Below are 16,541 nucleotides of genomic sequence, written 5' to 3' on the forward strand. Positions count from 1 at the left end.
ATCCTTCCATATCCTTGTCTGTACATAATGCCCTGAATCTATTCTACAACGCCCAGAAATCTTCCCCTTTTTTTCTCTGTACCCAACGCACTAGAAGACCAGTACTTAAAGCCTTTAGCCGTATCCTTATTCTAGTCCTCCTCTGTTCCTCTGGTGATGTAGAGGTTAACCCAGGCCCTGTAGCCCCCAGTATCACTCCTACTCCCCAGGCGTTATCATTTGTTGACTTCTGTAACCGTAAAAGCCTTGGTTTCTTGCACGTTAACATCCGAAGCCTCCTCCCTAAGTTTGAGTTATTCACTGCGTTAGCACACTCCACCAACCCTGATGTTCTAGCAGTGTCTGAATCCTGGCTTAGGAAGCCGACCAAAAATTCAGAAATGTCCATCCCCAACTACAACATTTTCCGTCTAGATAGAACTGCCAAAGGGGGTGGGGTTGCAATCTACTGTAGAGATAGCCTGCAGAGCTCTATCATACTATCCAGGTCTGTTCCCAAACAGTTTGAGCTTCTACTTCTAAAAATCCACCTTTCCAGAAATAAGTCTCTCACTGTTGCCGCTTGCTACAGACCCCCCTCAGCCACGAGCTGACCTCATTCCGTCAGTAGAGGATGCCTGGTTGTTCTTTAAAAGTGCTTTCCTCTCCATCTTAAATAAGCATGCCCCATTCAAAAAATTCAGAACTAAGAACAAATATAGCCCCTGGTTCTCCTCAGACTTGACTGCCCTTGACCAGCACAAAAACATCCTGTGGCGTACTGCATTAGCATCGAACAGCCCCCGCGATATGCAACTTTTCAGGGAAGTTAGGAACCAATATACACAATCAGTTAGGAAAGCAAAGGCTAACTTTTTCAAACAGAAATGTGCATCCTGTAGCACTAACTCCAAAAAGTTTTGGGACACTGTAAAGTCCATTGAGAATAAGAGCACCTCCTCCCAGCTGCCCACTGCACTGAGGCTAGGAAACACTGTCACTACCGATAAATCTACGATAATCGAACATTTCAACAAGCATTTTGCTACGGCTGGCCATGCTTTCCACCTGGCTACCACTACCCCGGCCACCAGCTCTGCAACTTGCCCCTGCCTATATCCATCCTGCCCTGCCTTTCGAAAGTTTTTGAAAGCCAAGTTAACAAACAGATCACGACCATTTCGAATCACACCGTATCTTCTCCGCTATGCAATCCGGTTTCCGAGCTGGTCATGGGTGCACCTCAGCCACGCTCAAGGTCCTAAACGATATTATAACCGCGATCGATAATAGACAGTACTGTGCAGCCGTCTTCATCGACCTGGCCAAGGCTTTCGACTCTGTCAACCACCGCATTCTTATTGGCAGACTAAATAGCCGTGGTTTCTCAAATGACTGCCTCGCCTGGTTCACCAACTACTTCTCTGATAGAGTTCAATGTGTCAAATCGGAGGGCCTGTTGTCTGGACATATGGCAGTCTCTATGGGGGTGCCACAGGGTTCAATTCTTGGGCCGACTCTTTTCTCTGTGTATATCAATGATGTCGCTCTTGCTGCTGGTGATTTTCAGATCCACCTCTGCGCAGACGACACCATTTTGTATACATCTGGCCCTTCATTGGACACTGTGTTAACAAACCTCCAAACGAGCTTCAGTGCCATACAACACTCCTTCCGTAGCCTCCAACTGCTCTTAAACACAATTAAAACTAAATGCATGCTCTTCAATCGAACGCTGCTGGCACCCGCCCACCCGACTAAAATCACTATTCTCTACGGGTCTGACCTAGAGTATGTGGACTACAAATACCTAGGTGTCTGGTTAGACTGTAAACTCTCCTTCCAGACTCACATTAAGCATCTCCAATCCAAAGTTAAATGTAGAATCGGCTTCCTATTTCGCAACAAAGCCTCCTTCACTCATGCTGCCAAACATGCCCTCGTAAAACGGACTATCCTACCGATCCTTGACTTCGGCGATGTCATTTACAAAATAGCCTCCAACACTCTACTCAGCAAATTGGATGTAGTCTATCACAGTGCCATCCATTTTGTCACCAAAGCCCCATATACAGTGGGGGAAAAAAGTATTTAGTCAGCCACCAATTGTGCAAGTTCTCCCACTTAAAAAGATGAGAGAGGCCTGTAATTTTCATCATAGGTACACGTCAACTATGACAGACAAAATGAGGAAAAAAATCCAGAAAATCACATTGTAGGATTTTTTAATGAATTTATTGCAAATTATGGTGGAAAAAAAGTATTTGGTCAATAACAAAAGTTTCTCAATACTTTGTTATATACCCTTTGTTGGCAATGACACAGGTCAAATGTTTTCTGTAAGTCTTCACAAGGTTTTCACACACTGTTGCTGGTATTTTGGTCCATTCCTCGATGCAGATCTTCTCTAGAGCAGTGATGTTTTGGGGCTGTCACTGGGCAACACAGACTTTCAACTCCCTCCAAATATTTTCTATGGGGTTGAGATCTGGAGACTGCCTAGGCCACTCCAGGACCTTGAAATGCTTCTTACGAAGCCACTCCTTCGTTGCCCGGGCAGTGTGTTTGGGATCATTGTCATGCTGAAAGACCCAGCCACGTTTCATCTTCAATGCCCTTGCTGATGGAAGGAGGTTTTCACTCAAAATCTCACGATACATGGCCCCATTCATTCTTTCCTTTACACGGATCAGTCGTCCTGGTCCCTTTGAAGAAAGGGGAAAAACAGCCCCAAAGCATGATGTTTCCACCCCCATGCTTCACAGTAGGTATGGCGTTCTTTGGATGCAACTCAGCATTCTTTGTCCTCCAAACACGACGAGTTGAGTTTTTACCAAAAAGTTATATTTTGGTTTCATCTGACCATATGACATTCTCCCAATCCTCTTCTGGATCATCCAAATGCACTCTAGCAAACTTCAGACGGGCCTGGACATGTACTGGCTTAAGCAGGGGACACGTCTGGCACTGCAGGATTTGAGTCCCTGGCGGCGTAGTGTGTTACTAATGGTAGGCTTTGTTACTTTGGTCCCAGCTCTCTGCAGGTCATTCACTAGGTCCCCCCGTGTGGTTCTGGGATTTTTGCTCACCGTTCTTGTGATCATTTTGACTCCACGGGGTGAGATCTTGCGTGGAGCCCCAGATCGAGGGAGATTATCAGTGGTCTTGTATGTCTTCCATTTCCTAATAATTGCTCCCACAGTTGATTTCTTCAAACCAAGCTGCTTACCTATTGCAGATTCAGTCTTCCCAGCCTGGTGCAGGTCTACAATTTTGTTTCTGGTGTCCTTTGACAGCTCTTTGGTCTTGGCCACAGTGGAGTTTGGAGTGTGACTGTTTGAGGTTGTGGACAGGTGTCTTTTATACTGATAACAAGTTCAAACAGGTGCCATTAATACAGTTAACGAGTGGAGGACAGAGGAGCCTCTTAAAGAAGAAGTTACAGGTCTGTGAGAGCCAGAAATCTTGCTTGTTTGTAGGTGACCAAATACTTATTTTCCACCATAATTTGCAAATAAATTCATAAAAAATCCTACAATGTGATTTTCTGGAATTTTTTTCTCAATTTGTCTGTCATAGTTGACGTGTACCTATGATGAAAATTACAGGCCTCTCTCATCTTTTTAAGTGGGAGAACTTGCACAATTGCTGGCTGACTAAATACTTTTTTCCCCCACTGTAAATATTAGGATGAGCAATGTGGGAGTGGCATTGACTAAAATACAGTAGAGGTGAAAAATCTGTTGATCTGCCCTTGAGCAAGACACTTAACCCTAATTGCTCCTGTAAGTCGCTCTGGATAAGAGCGTCTGCTAAATGACAAAATATATATATATATATATATATATATATATATACAGCGGCAGGTAGCTTAGTGGTTAAGAGCGTTGTGCCAGTAACCGAAAGGTCGCTGGTTCTAATCCCCGAGCCCACTAGGTGAAAAAATCTGTCGATGTGCTCTTGAGCAAGGCACTTAACCCTAATTGCTCCTGTAAGTCGCTCTGGATAAGAGCGTCTGCTAAATGACAAAATATATATATATATATATATATATATATACGGCGGCAGGTAGCTTAGTGGTTAAGAGCGTTGTGCCAGTAACCGAAAGGTCGCTGGTTCTAATCCCCGAGCCCACTAGGTGAAAAATCTGTCGATGTGCCCTTGAGCAAGGCACTTAACCCTAATTGCTCCTGTAAGTCGCTCTGGATAAGAGCGTCTGCTAAATGACCTATTATTATATATATATATAGAATACATAATTCATCTCCCAGTGTCTGTTGGAAAGCAGACTGAACCAGGTTTTCCTCTAGGATTTTAACTGTATTTCGCTCCATTTCGTTTCTTTTTTATCCTGAAAAACTCCCCTGTCCTTAACGATGACAAGCATACCCATAACATGATGCAGCCATCACTATGCTTGAAAATATGGAGAGTGGTACTCAGTAATGTGTTGTATTGGATTTGCCCCAAATATAACACTTGGTATTCAGGACAAAATGTTAATTGCTTTGCAAAATTATTTGCAGTATTGCAAACAGGATGCATGTTTGGGAATATTTGTATTCTGTACAGGCGTCCTTCTTTTCATTCTGTCAATGTTGTTGATCCATTCTCAGTTTTCTCCTATCACAGCCATTAAACTCTGTAACTGTTTTAAAGTCACATTTTAGTCATTTAGCAGACACTCTTATCCAGAGGGACTTACAGTTAGTTACAGTTTTTATTTATTTTTTATATTGTTTATTTATTTTTGTTTTTATGGGTTTTTATTTTTTTTATTCTTTATTATTATATATTTTTTTTATTCACACTGGCCCCCCGTGGGAATCGAACCCACAACCCTGGCGTTGCAAACGCCATGCTCTACCAACTGAGCTACATCCCGGCCGGCCATTCCCTCCCCTACCCTGAACGACACTGGGCCAATTGTGCGCCGCCCCATGGGTCTCCCGGTCGCGGCCGGCTACGACAGAGCCTGGATTCGAACCAGAATCTCTAGTGGCAGAGCTAGCACTGCGATGCAGTGCCTTAGACCACTGCACCACTCAGGTGCCATTGGCTTCACAGTGAAATCCCTGAGCGGTTTCCTTCTTCTCTGGCAACTGAGTTAGGAAGGACGCCTGTATCTTTGTAGTGACTGGGTGTATTGATACACCATCCAAAGTGTAATTAATAACTTCACCATGCTCAAAGGGAAATTCAATGTCTGCTTTTTTATTTTTTACCCATCTACCAATAGGTGCCCTTCTTTGTGAGGCATTGGAAAACCTCCCTGGTCTTTGTGGTTCAATCTGTGTTTGACATTCCCTGCTCGACTGAGGGACCTTATAGATAATTGTATGTGTGGGGTACAGAGATGAGTTAGTCGTTCAAAAATCATGTTAAAGACTATTACTGCACACAGTGTGAGTCCATGAAACTTACTGTGTGACTTGTTAAGTGAATGTTTACTCCTGAACTTAATTTAGGCTTGCCATAACAAAGGGGTTGAATACTTGGTGGTCCTCTGTAGCTCAATTGGTAGAGCATGGTGCTTGTAATGCCAGGGTAGTGGGTTCGATCCCTGGGACCACCCATACGTAAAAATGTATGCACACATGACTGTAAGTCGCTTTGGATAAAAGCATCTGCTAAATGGCATATTATTATTATTACTTATTGACTCAAGACATTTCAGATTTGTAATTAATTAGTAAAACATTTCTAAAAACATGATTCCACTTTGACATTATGGGGTATTGTGTGTAGGCCAGTGACCAAAAATCTCAATTGAATCCATTTAAAATTCAGGCTGTAAAGCAACAAAATTTGGAAAACATCAAGGGGTGTGAATACTTTCCGAAGGCAACAATGCTTATTTTATCATTACCATTACAGACAAATCCTAATTGCTAAATGGTGATGAATTAAGGCCAATACATCTGTTTGGTGAGTAGGCTTAATGATCCTGATTAAAATACGCTCTGTCTTTATCAAACTAATGTTTTAGCATGTTTTCAGTGTGGAAACCTGTCTACGTTCAGGGGGGTAATATGCTATGCTAGGCTAACCCACAGGACGGTTGATAGGTTGTATGTCTTTATCAAACTAATCTTTTAGCATGTTTTCAGTGTGGAAACCTGTCTACGTTCAGGGGGGTAATATGCTATGCTAGGCTAACCCACAGGATGGTAGATAGGTTGTATGTCTTTATCAAACTAATGTTTTAGCATGTTTTCAGTGTGGAACCTGTCTACGTTCAGGGGGGTAATATGCTATGCTAGGCTAACCCACAGGATGGTAGATAGGTTGGGCAGCCCTGTGCTAGGTTAACCTACAGGACGGTAGATAGGTTGGACAGCCCTGTGCTAGGCTAACCCACAGGACGGTAGATAGGTTGGGCAGCCCTGTGCTAGGCTAACCCACAGGACGGTAGATAGGTTGGGCAGCCCTGTGCTAGGCTAACCAATTCTGAATGCCACTAGCTGTCACGTCTCCTCCCGTTGCTCCCCTCCGGCGCTCTGATTCGCCGGTCTACTGAGCCACTGGTCTGAGCACACCACCTCGGCAAAACACAGGAATGGAAACCCAACGCACCTGCACCTCATCACCACCACTATACAGCCCTGGACTGTTAGTTCATTGTTGCGTGTGATGGTTAAGCGTCGTGTCGTTTGCTCGCTCTTTGTTATTCTCGTTCTCATTGTTAAGTAAACCTTTACCTTTGTTAATTGCTGCGTCTGCGTCCTGCCTCTTCGTATACTCAGTACTCGTCCCACTAGCAGTTTGCAAAGTAGCCAAAAGGAAAATAGCCGGAACGCAGTGATTAAAAAACTGCAGTGCTTGTTGTTGGAACACATATTTCCCTACTTCAGTCAACCAGTCCATTTAGAATTTGTGATAACACTGTCGTTATTTGGCAATGAATGTATCTTGTGTATCCCATCAGATTGATATGTTTTTATAGGCATTTATTTCTGTAGACACACACAGCACGCGTGTGTACAGGGAGGGGAACAGGAATTTAGGGAGCAGAACTGTGTGTTGCTTGGCTGGGTTTATTTTTTATATAAATGGAACACTAGAGTCAAAGCAAATTAAAGTTGTCTTTTTTTTTTCGGGAGAAAATTTAACTTGCCCATTCGGGCAGCCACAAAGCACATTCCACCAAATAGTTTTACATTATTAGAAAAAAAATGTGATCTCTGGTTAAAGTCCGTTACAAGACCATGGTGCTTGCCTATGGAGCAGTGAGGGGAACGGCACCTCTGTACCTTCGGGCTCTGATCAGTCCCTATACCCAAACGAGGGCATTGCGTTCATCCACCTCTGGCCTGCTGGCTCCCCTTCCACTGCGGAAGCATAGTTCCCGCTCAGCCCAGACAAAACTGTTCGCTGCTCTGGCACCCCAATGGTGGAACAAGCTCCCTCATGACGCCAGGACAGCGGAGTCACTCACCACCTTCCGGAGACATTTGAAACCCCACCTCTTTAAGGAATACCTGGGATAGGATAAAGCAATCCCCCCCAAAATTGTAAAGTGGTTATCCCACTGGCTATAGGGTGAATGCACCAATTGGTGAGTCGCTCTGGTTAAGAGCGTCTGCTAAATGACGTAAATGTGCCCTTGAGCAAGGCACTTTAACCCTAATTGCTCCTGTAAGTCGCTCTGGATAAGAGCGTCTGCTAAATGACTAAAATGTAATGTAAATGTAAAGATCAAGTTTTGACATCCATTCGAGTACTTCATTACTCATGTCCATCCCTAGTGTGGCTAGTGTCGTGTCGCGTCGGCGGCTGGTGTTCTTGCTGTCAACAAAGAAGTCCGCCTAAGCTGCACCTTGATTTGACATCTTTATTCATTATCACAAGTTTACAGCATAAGTTTACAGACGTCATGACATCCGGAGAGCAGTGTCCTCGAATTATAATAACCGCTCTGTCCTTTATTTGTCTAACCCCTTCTTATATAGACAATGCCAAAATATGGGTGGCCCCCTCTTCTGGCCAATCACAAGTCTCCCCTGGGGCGTCACCCTCCAAACGCCACATTTCAAATAAGATCATAAAACATCCCCCCTTCTTTGTTCCTCTAACACAGTCATAATGTTATACACCACATTTCCCCCCTTCGAGACTAAACTAAAAGTCTCAAAAACAAACAGAATAGGATTATGACCAGTAACAATTTATCTTATTGAGTATCTTTAACCTTAAACCAAAAACATTATCCTAGAGTGTGAATACATTACTATGAATTATGAACAAACTGTTTATGAAGTGTGAATACATTACTTATGAATCATGAATAAATCTTTATGGAGTGTAAGAGCGAAAAAACTGTCCGGCAGCCATCTTTCCAAATCCATCCATCAATCAAGACAGTAAAATTCTCTCACGGTCCCTCTGCCCCAGGCAACCAAGACTACTACTAAGACAGACCCCATTTAGTAGACTACACTGAACTAAGACAGACCCCATTTAGTAGACTACACTGAACTAAGACAGACCCCATTTAGTAGACTACACTGAACTACGACTGACCCCATTTAGTAGACTACACTGAACTAAGACAGACCCCATTTAGTAGACTACACTGTACTAAGACAGACCCCATTTAGTAGACTACACTGAACTAAGACAGACCCCATTTAGTAGACTACACTGAACTAAGACAGACCCCATTTAGTAGACTACACTGAACTAAGACAGACCCCATTTAGTAGACTACACTGACCCCATTTAGTAGACTACACTGAACTAAGACAGACCCCATTTAGTAGACTACACTGACCCCATTTAGTAGACTACACTGTACTAAGACAGACCCCATTTAGTAGACTACACTGAACTAAGACAGACCCCATTTAGTAGACTACACTGAACTACGACTGACCCCATTTAGTAGACTACACTGAACTACGACTGACCCCATTTAGTAGACTACACTGAACTACGACTGACCCCATTTAGTAGACTACACTGAACTAAGACAGACCCCATTTAGTAGACTACACTGTACTAAGACAGACCCCATTTAGTAGACTACACTGAACTAAGACAGACCCCATTTAGTAGACTACACTGAACTAAGACAGACCCCATTTAGTAGACTACACTGAACTACGACTGACCCCATTTAGTAGACTACACTGAACTACGACTGACCCCATTTAGTAGACTACACTGAACTACGACTGACCCCATTTAGTAGACTACACTGAACTAAGACAGACCCCATTTAGTAGACTACACTGTACTACAACTGACCCCATTTAGTAGACTACACTGAACTACGACTGACCCCATTTAGTAGACTACACTGAACTAAGACAGACCCCATTTAGTAGACTACACTGAACTAAGACAGACCCCATTTAGTAGACTACACTGAACTACGACTGACCCCATTTAGTAGACTACACTGAACTAAGACAGACCCCATTTAGTAGACTACACTGAACTAAGACAGACCCCATTTAGTAGACTACACTGAACTATGACAGACCCCATTTAGTAGACTACACTGAACTACGACTGACCCCATTTAGTAGACTACACTGAACTACGACAGACCCCATTTAGTAGACTACACTGACCCCATTTAGTAGACTACACTGAACTAAGACATACCCCATTTAGTAGACTACACTGAACTACGACTGACCCCATTTAGTAGACTACACTGAACTACGACAGACCCCATTTAGTAGACTACACTGACCCCATTTAGTAGACTACACTGAACTAAGACAGACCCCATTTAGTAGACTACACTGAACTACGACTGACCCCATTTAGTAGACTACACTGAACTAAGACAGACCCCATTTAGTAGACTACACTGTACTAAGACAGACCCCATTTAGTAGACTACACTGAACTAAGACAGACCCCATTTAGTAGACTACACTGAACTAAGACAGACCCCATTTAGTAGACTACACTGAACTAAGACAGACCCCATTTAGTAGACTACACTGACCCCATTTAGTAGACTACACTGAACTAAGACAGACCCCATTTAGTAGACTACACTGACCCCATTTAGTAGACTACACTGTACTAAGACAGACCCCATTTAGTAGACTACACTGAACTAAGACAGACCCCATTTAGTAGACTACACTGAACTACGACTGACCCCATTTAGTAGACTACACTGAACTACGACTGACCCCATTTAGTAGACTACACTGAACTATGACTGACCCCATTTAGTAGACTACACTGAACTAAGACAGACCCCATTTAGTAGACTACACTGTACTAAGACAGACCCCATTTAGTAGACTACACTGAACTAAGACAGACCCCATTTAGTAGACTACACTGAACTAAGACAGACCCCATTTAGTAGACTACACTAAACTACGACTGACCCCATTTAGTAGACTACACTGAACTACGACTGACCCCATTTAGTAGACTACACTGAACTACGACTGACCCCATTTAGTAGACTACACTGAACTAAGACAGACCCCATTTAGTAGACTACACTGTACTACAACTGACCCCATTTAGTAGACTACACTGAACTACGACTGACCCCATTTAGTAGACTACACTGAACTAAGACAGACCCCATTTAGTAGACTACACTGAACTAAGACAGACCCCATTTAGTAGACTACACTGAACTACGACTGACCCCATTTAGTAGACTACACTGAACTAAGACAGACCCCATTTAGTAGACTACACTGAACTAAGACAGACCCCATTTAGTAGACTACACTGAACTATGACAGACCCCATTTAGTAGACTACACTGAACTACGACTGACCCCATTTAGTAGACTACACTGAACTACGACAGACCCCATTTAGTAGACTACACTGACCCCATTTAGTAGACTACACTGAACTAAGACAGACCCCATTTAGTAGACTACACTGAACTACGACTGACCCCATTTAGTAGACTACACTGAACTACGACAGACCCCATTTAGTAGACTACACTGACCCCATTTAGTAGACTACACTGAACTAAGACAGACCCCATTTAGTAGACTACACTGAACTAAGACAGACCCCATTTAGTAGACTACACTGAACTAAGACAGACCCCATTTAGTAGACTACACTGAACTAAGACAGACCCCATTTAGTAGACTACACTGAACTAAGACAGACCCCATTTAGTAGACTACACTGTACTATGACTGACCCCATTTAGTAGACTACACTGAACTATGACTGACCCCATTTAGTAGACTACACTGAACTAAGACAGACCCCATTTAGTAGACTACACTGAACTAAGACAGACCCCATTTAGTAGACTGGTCGTTTGTTTGGTTGATAGGCTGTTGATCGACTGAGATTATCAAATCTATTTAAAGAAAATAAACATGCACAAGTCTGATTGGACTGATCCATTGTGGAGGTCTGTCTGAGTGGACTGATCCATTGTGGAGGCCTGTCTGAGTGGACTGATCCATTGTGGAGGCCTGTCTGAGTGGACTGATCAATTGTGGAGGCCTGTCTGAGTGGAATGATCCATTGTGGAGGCCTGTCCGAGTGGACTGATCCATTGTGGAGGTCTGTCCGAGTGGACTGATCCATTGTGAAGGTCGTGGGGATGGCACAGTCCATCACTCTAAGACATTGTATATGATTAGAACAATGGTGCAAAACTAATAAAAATAATATTATTTCATAACAAATGCGCTTTCTCCCTCGTTGGATAGCAGTCGCTGTCCACGGTTCTGAAACAGTCTTTCCCTAGACCAGGTTGCATGTGCATAATAGGGTATCCAATGGTGGAAAACCAACGTTTTGGAAATAAATAACGCCATCTAACCAAAATATCATAGAATGTTATCTATATGCAGTTATCTTAGCCAGCCAGCTAACTTTAGCTATTTAGCCAACTAGCTATGTTATCTATATGCAGTTATCTTAGCCAGCCAGCTAACTTTAGCTATTTAGCCAACTAGCTATGTTATCTATATGCAGTTATCTTAGCCAGCCAGCTAACGTTAGCTATTTAGCCAACTAGCTATGGTCTATATCAAATCATGTTATCTATATGCAGTTATCTTAGCCAGCCAGCTAACTTTAGCTATTTAGCCAACTAGCTATGTTATCTATATGCAGTTATCTTAGCCAGCCAGCTAACGTTAGCTATTTAGCCAACTAGCTATGGTCTACGAGCTGGAGCCCAACTTCCGGAGACCCAGTTAGAACCCAACTAACAAAACCCAACTGAAACATAACTGCAGATCAAAAGAGCAGAGACATACAGAATGATGGCAGGGGAAAATCCCCAACATCCAAAATAGATAGATTCCAGCAGTAAAGCCAAAAGTGGGAAAAAGTTACAAAAACTCCCGTAGTCTACTTCCCAGAGAACATGCTGAGAAGTAGTGATGAGGGGGAAACTAAGCTTCCTGTAGCATCGACGCTTTCCAGCCAAATGTGTCAAAAATAGGTTCATTACTCAAGGCTTTGAGCAACACAGAATTTAGAACAGCCACATTTTTATAGACGACATCCCACACGCCCTACTGACTGTGCAGCGTAGCCTTTATGTCTTCTACTAAACCACTGGCCGTGTTGGAGAGCATCAAATCCATGCTGCATTGTGGGTAAATGTTGACTGATTTATAAATAATATAATGAGTAGTTATTTATGATGCAAGGTGATTTGTAGATCAGTCAATCGGCAGTCGCCTGCATTTTGTCGGCTGCATTGTCGAACAAGCCTATTACTAAACCAATCAGGTGGTTGTTTGACGAAATGAAGCTTCAGACGTCATTGATCACGTGCTGCTGATAAAGTGATACAGGAATCGGCACACTGCTTTGAAGTATACTGCTTAGGGATTTCAACGCATTCCTTGTAGCTCCGGTATCAAACCTAAGATCCCTACTGAAAAGTTAACAAAACAAAAAGGAGCAAGCAGGTCTGATTTTCTCTTTTCTTTTGAGCCCACGGCAAGAAGGTACCAGAGCCGAACCGTGTTAACGGGTTCCCACTAGATAACACAACCACACAGTGCATGAAAAACATGAGGCGTGGCTAACGTTATCCAGCTTGAGTTAGCTTCCGAGCTAAAATACAAACTCGGTAGCACAGAGTAGATCCCCCATATGATGTTGAGAAATAGTGCATTGTGGGTAGTTTAGAAGATATCCCGAAATAAGTTAATAAATATGTAATAAAGCAAAAACATAACTGTTTGAACTTAATAGGTAACCAGATCGTGACTACAACTAAGTTCTTAAGTCTTTAACTACACTGTGTTGTTACATTGGTGAGTAAAAACACATGCTTCCTACCCTTTAACTTTTTGTCTGAAAATAAAATCTACATTTTACTCAACTTCGTTACCCACTCCAGTCAGCAGATGGCGATGTGGGACTTTAAGGCTATGCTGCTAGTGTGACGTATAATCTAGTGGACGGGACGCTTCTTTCAACAGCAGCAACAGTTAGTCAGACACCTCGGTAGCTTGCTGGCCAAAATAGCCCAACCAATAAAGCTCTTTAGACGCTTTCGTGTATATTAGCCACTGTGTTTTAAACCCACTTCTGTCGTCTAGTTAGTTATCCCATTTAATTTCATATTTACGGTGTTGTTGTTATTGGTCAGCTAGCTGGCTGGTTAAGTTTGCACTAGCCTAGCTAGCTAACGTCCCCGACCATGAGGTCACTAAGCTACTCTCCTCCTGCTAAAGAAGAGGAGGTCTGCTGGACGGAGAAAGAGGCTCTAGTGAAAGAGGAGGAGGAAGAGGAGGATGTTACAATACAAAAACAAGTAGAGGGTGAAGCTGTTACCGTGAAAGAAGAAGAGAAAGACGTTACAGTGAAAGAAGAGGAAGACGCGTTCAGAGTGAAAGAGGAGGAGGATGTTACAGTGAAAGAAGAGGAAGACGCGTTCAGAGTGAAAGAGGAGGAGGATGTTACAGTGAAAGAAGAGGGGGCTCCCGTTTTTGGAGTGAAAGAGGAGGAGGAGGAGATGACTGTCACATCGAAAAAGGAGGAGGAAGAAGAGGAGGAAACTGGATATCTGGTTCCGGTTTCCCAAAGGCATCTTAAGGCATCCAATGATTCTAACGATGAACTTAGCAGTAAGATGGTTTTGAGAAACCAGGCCCTGATTAACACTAGTAAGTACTGTCTTAAAAACAGAGGCACAAACTCTGCAGTTGTTGAACTGATGTGTGGTGTTAAAGGTGAAATCTGCAGTTGCTACATCCATATTTGGACTTTTATATTATTTATATATATCCATTGATTCTTGAAGAATATAACACATGCCTCATTGAGCTTAGTTCATCTGTCGTACCCCATCAGATCCCAAAATAAGCTTTTTTTACTCCAATGTTTAGAAACAATGTAAATGTAAACCAACACTGTATAGCCTCAACATGGTTAAAACTATAATGTTGATATCATGGATGGTCAGTCCTTGCATCCATAGGTCTGTCTATGATTTTGAGAGTAGTTACATTTCTCCAGTCCCATCCTCATCTTATTACCAAAACAGTGGTGGAATGACAGCTTTGTTATTGTTTGAACTGCAGATTGGTTGATTGATTGATGTGTGGGTTTTTTAAAGGGGCAACCTAGGTTTTAAACAGCAGCAAAATTGGGGGCTGGAGAAATGTAACCACTCTCAAATTCATAGAGAAAGTTATTGTAGCAACCTAAACCCAAAACCTAGCGACCTCATCAAGAAGTTCAGACATCTTGGTATAACAGTTATAAGGTGTTGGCTTGACAGTCTCTGGACCCAGGTTTGAGTCCAGCTCAGGGCTACCCCCTGAATTCACTACACTATGAATACAAGGACTGGCCATCCATGAGGTCAAAATCATAGTTTTAACCTGTTTTTGAAGATATACAGTGTTTGTTTACAACCAGTGGCATTATACAGTGGGGAAAAAAAGTATTTAGTCAGCCACCAATTGTGCAAGTTCTCCCACTTAAAAAGATGAGAGAGGCCTGTAATTTTCATCATAGGTACACGTCAACTATGACTGACAAAATGAGAGAAAAAAAATCCAGAAAATTACATTGTAGGATTTTTTATGAATTTATTAGCAAATTATGGTGGAAAATAAGTATTTGGTCAATAACAAAAGTTTCTCAATACTTTGTTATATACCCTTTGTTGGCAATGACACAGGTCAAACGTTTTCTGTAAGTCTTCACAAGGTTTTCACACACTGTTGCTGGTATTTTGGCCCATTCCTCCATGCAGATCTCCTCTAGAGCAGTGATGTTTTGGGGCTGTCGCTGGGCAACACAGACTTTCAACTCCCTCCAAAGATTTTCTATGGGATTGAGATCTGGAGACTGGCTAGGCCACTCCAGGACCTTGAAATGCTTCTTACGAAGCCACTCCTTCGTTGCCCGGGCGGTGTGTTTGGGATCATTGTCATGCTGAAAGACCCAGCCACGTTTCATCTTCAATGCCCTTGCTGATGGAAGGAGGTTTTCACTCAAAATCTCACAATATGCATGGCCCCATTCATTCTTTCCTTTACACGGATCAGTCGTCCTGGTCCCTTTGCAGACAAACAGCCCCAAAGCATGATGTTTCCACCCCCATGCTTCACAGTAGGTATGGTGATCTTTGGATGCAACTCAGCATTCTTTGTCCTCCAAACACGACGAGTTGAGTTTTTACCAAAAAGTTATATTTTGGTTTCATCTGACCATATGACATTCTCCCAATCCTCTTCTGGATCATCCAAATGCACTCTAGCAATCTTCAGACGGGCCTGGACATGTACTGGCTTAAGCAGGGGGACACATCTGGCACTGCAGGATTTGAGTCCCTGGCGGCGTAGTGTGTTACTGATGGTAGGCTTTGTTACTTTGGTCCCAGCTCTCTGCAGGTCATTCACTAGGTCCCCCCGTGTGGTTCTGGGATTTTTGCTCACCGTTCTTGTGATCATTTTGACCCCACGGGGTGAGATCTTGCGTGGAGCCCCAGATCGAGGGAGATTATCAGTGGTCTTGTATGTCTTCCATTTCCTAATAATTGCTCCCACAGTTGATTTCTTCAAACCAAGCTGCTTACCTATTGCAGATTCAGTCTTCCCAGCCTGGTGCAGGTCTACAATTTTGTTTCTGGTGTCCTTTGACAGCTCTTTGGTCTTGGCCATAGTGGAGTTTGGAGTGTGACTGTTTGAGGTTGTGGACAGGTGTCTTTTATACTGATAACAAGTTCAAACAGGTGCCATTAATACAGATAACGAGTGGAGGACAGAGGAGCCTCTTAAAGAAGAAGTTACAGGTCTGTGAGAGCCAGAAATCTTGCTTGTTTGTAGTTGACCAAATATTTATTTTCCACCATAATTTGCAAATAAATTCATTAAAAATCCTACAATGTGATTTTCTGGAATTTTATTCCTCAATTAGTCTGTCATAGTTGACGTGTACCTATGATGAAAAGTACAGGCCTCTCGCATCTTTTTAAGTGGGAGAACCTGCACAATTGGTGGCTGACTAAATACTTTTTTACCCCACTGTACAAGCTTATGTTTTGGTTTTTGATGGGGAAATACATTTGAGGCATTTATAAGTTATATTCTTCAAGAATCAATGGCTATACAGTA

The 16,541-nt window shown here is 42.7% G+C and overlaps 1 protein-coding gene across 1 annotated transcript in view; it reads right to left on the reverse strand.

The window, feature by feature from the left end:
• Window positions 1-12,545, reverse strand: part of LOC123485641 (zinc finger protein 180-like) — a 35,222-nt gene extending 22,677 nt beyond the window's left edge. The window contains exon 1 of the mRNA XM_045216703.1: window positions 12,482-12,545. Coding sequence (XP_045072638.1) covers window positions 12,482-12,545 — 64 coding nt within the window. The remainder of the gene's footprint in view (window positions 1-12,481) is intronic.
• Window positions 12,546-16,541: the final 3,996 nt, after the last annotated feature.

Source organism: Coregonus clupeaformis, unplaced genomic scaffold (genome assembly GCF_020615455.1).
Source record: "Coregonus clupeaformis isolate EN_2021a unplaced genomic scaffold, ASM2061545v1 scaf0777, whole genome shotgun sequence".
Taxonomy (NCBI): Eukaryota; Metazoa; Chordata; class Actinopteri; order Salmoniformes; family Salmonidae; genus Coregonus; species Coregonus clupeaformis.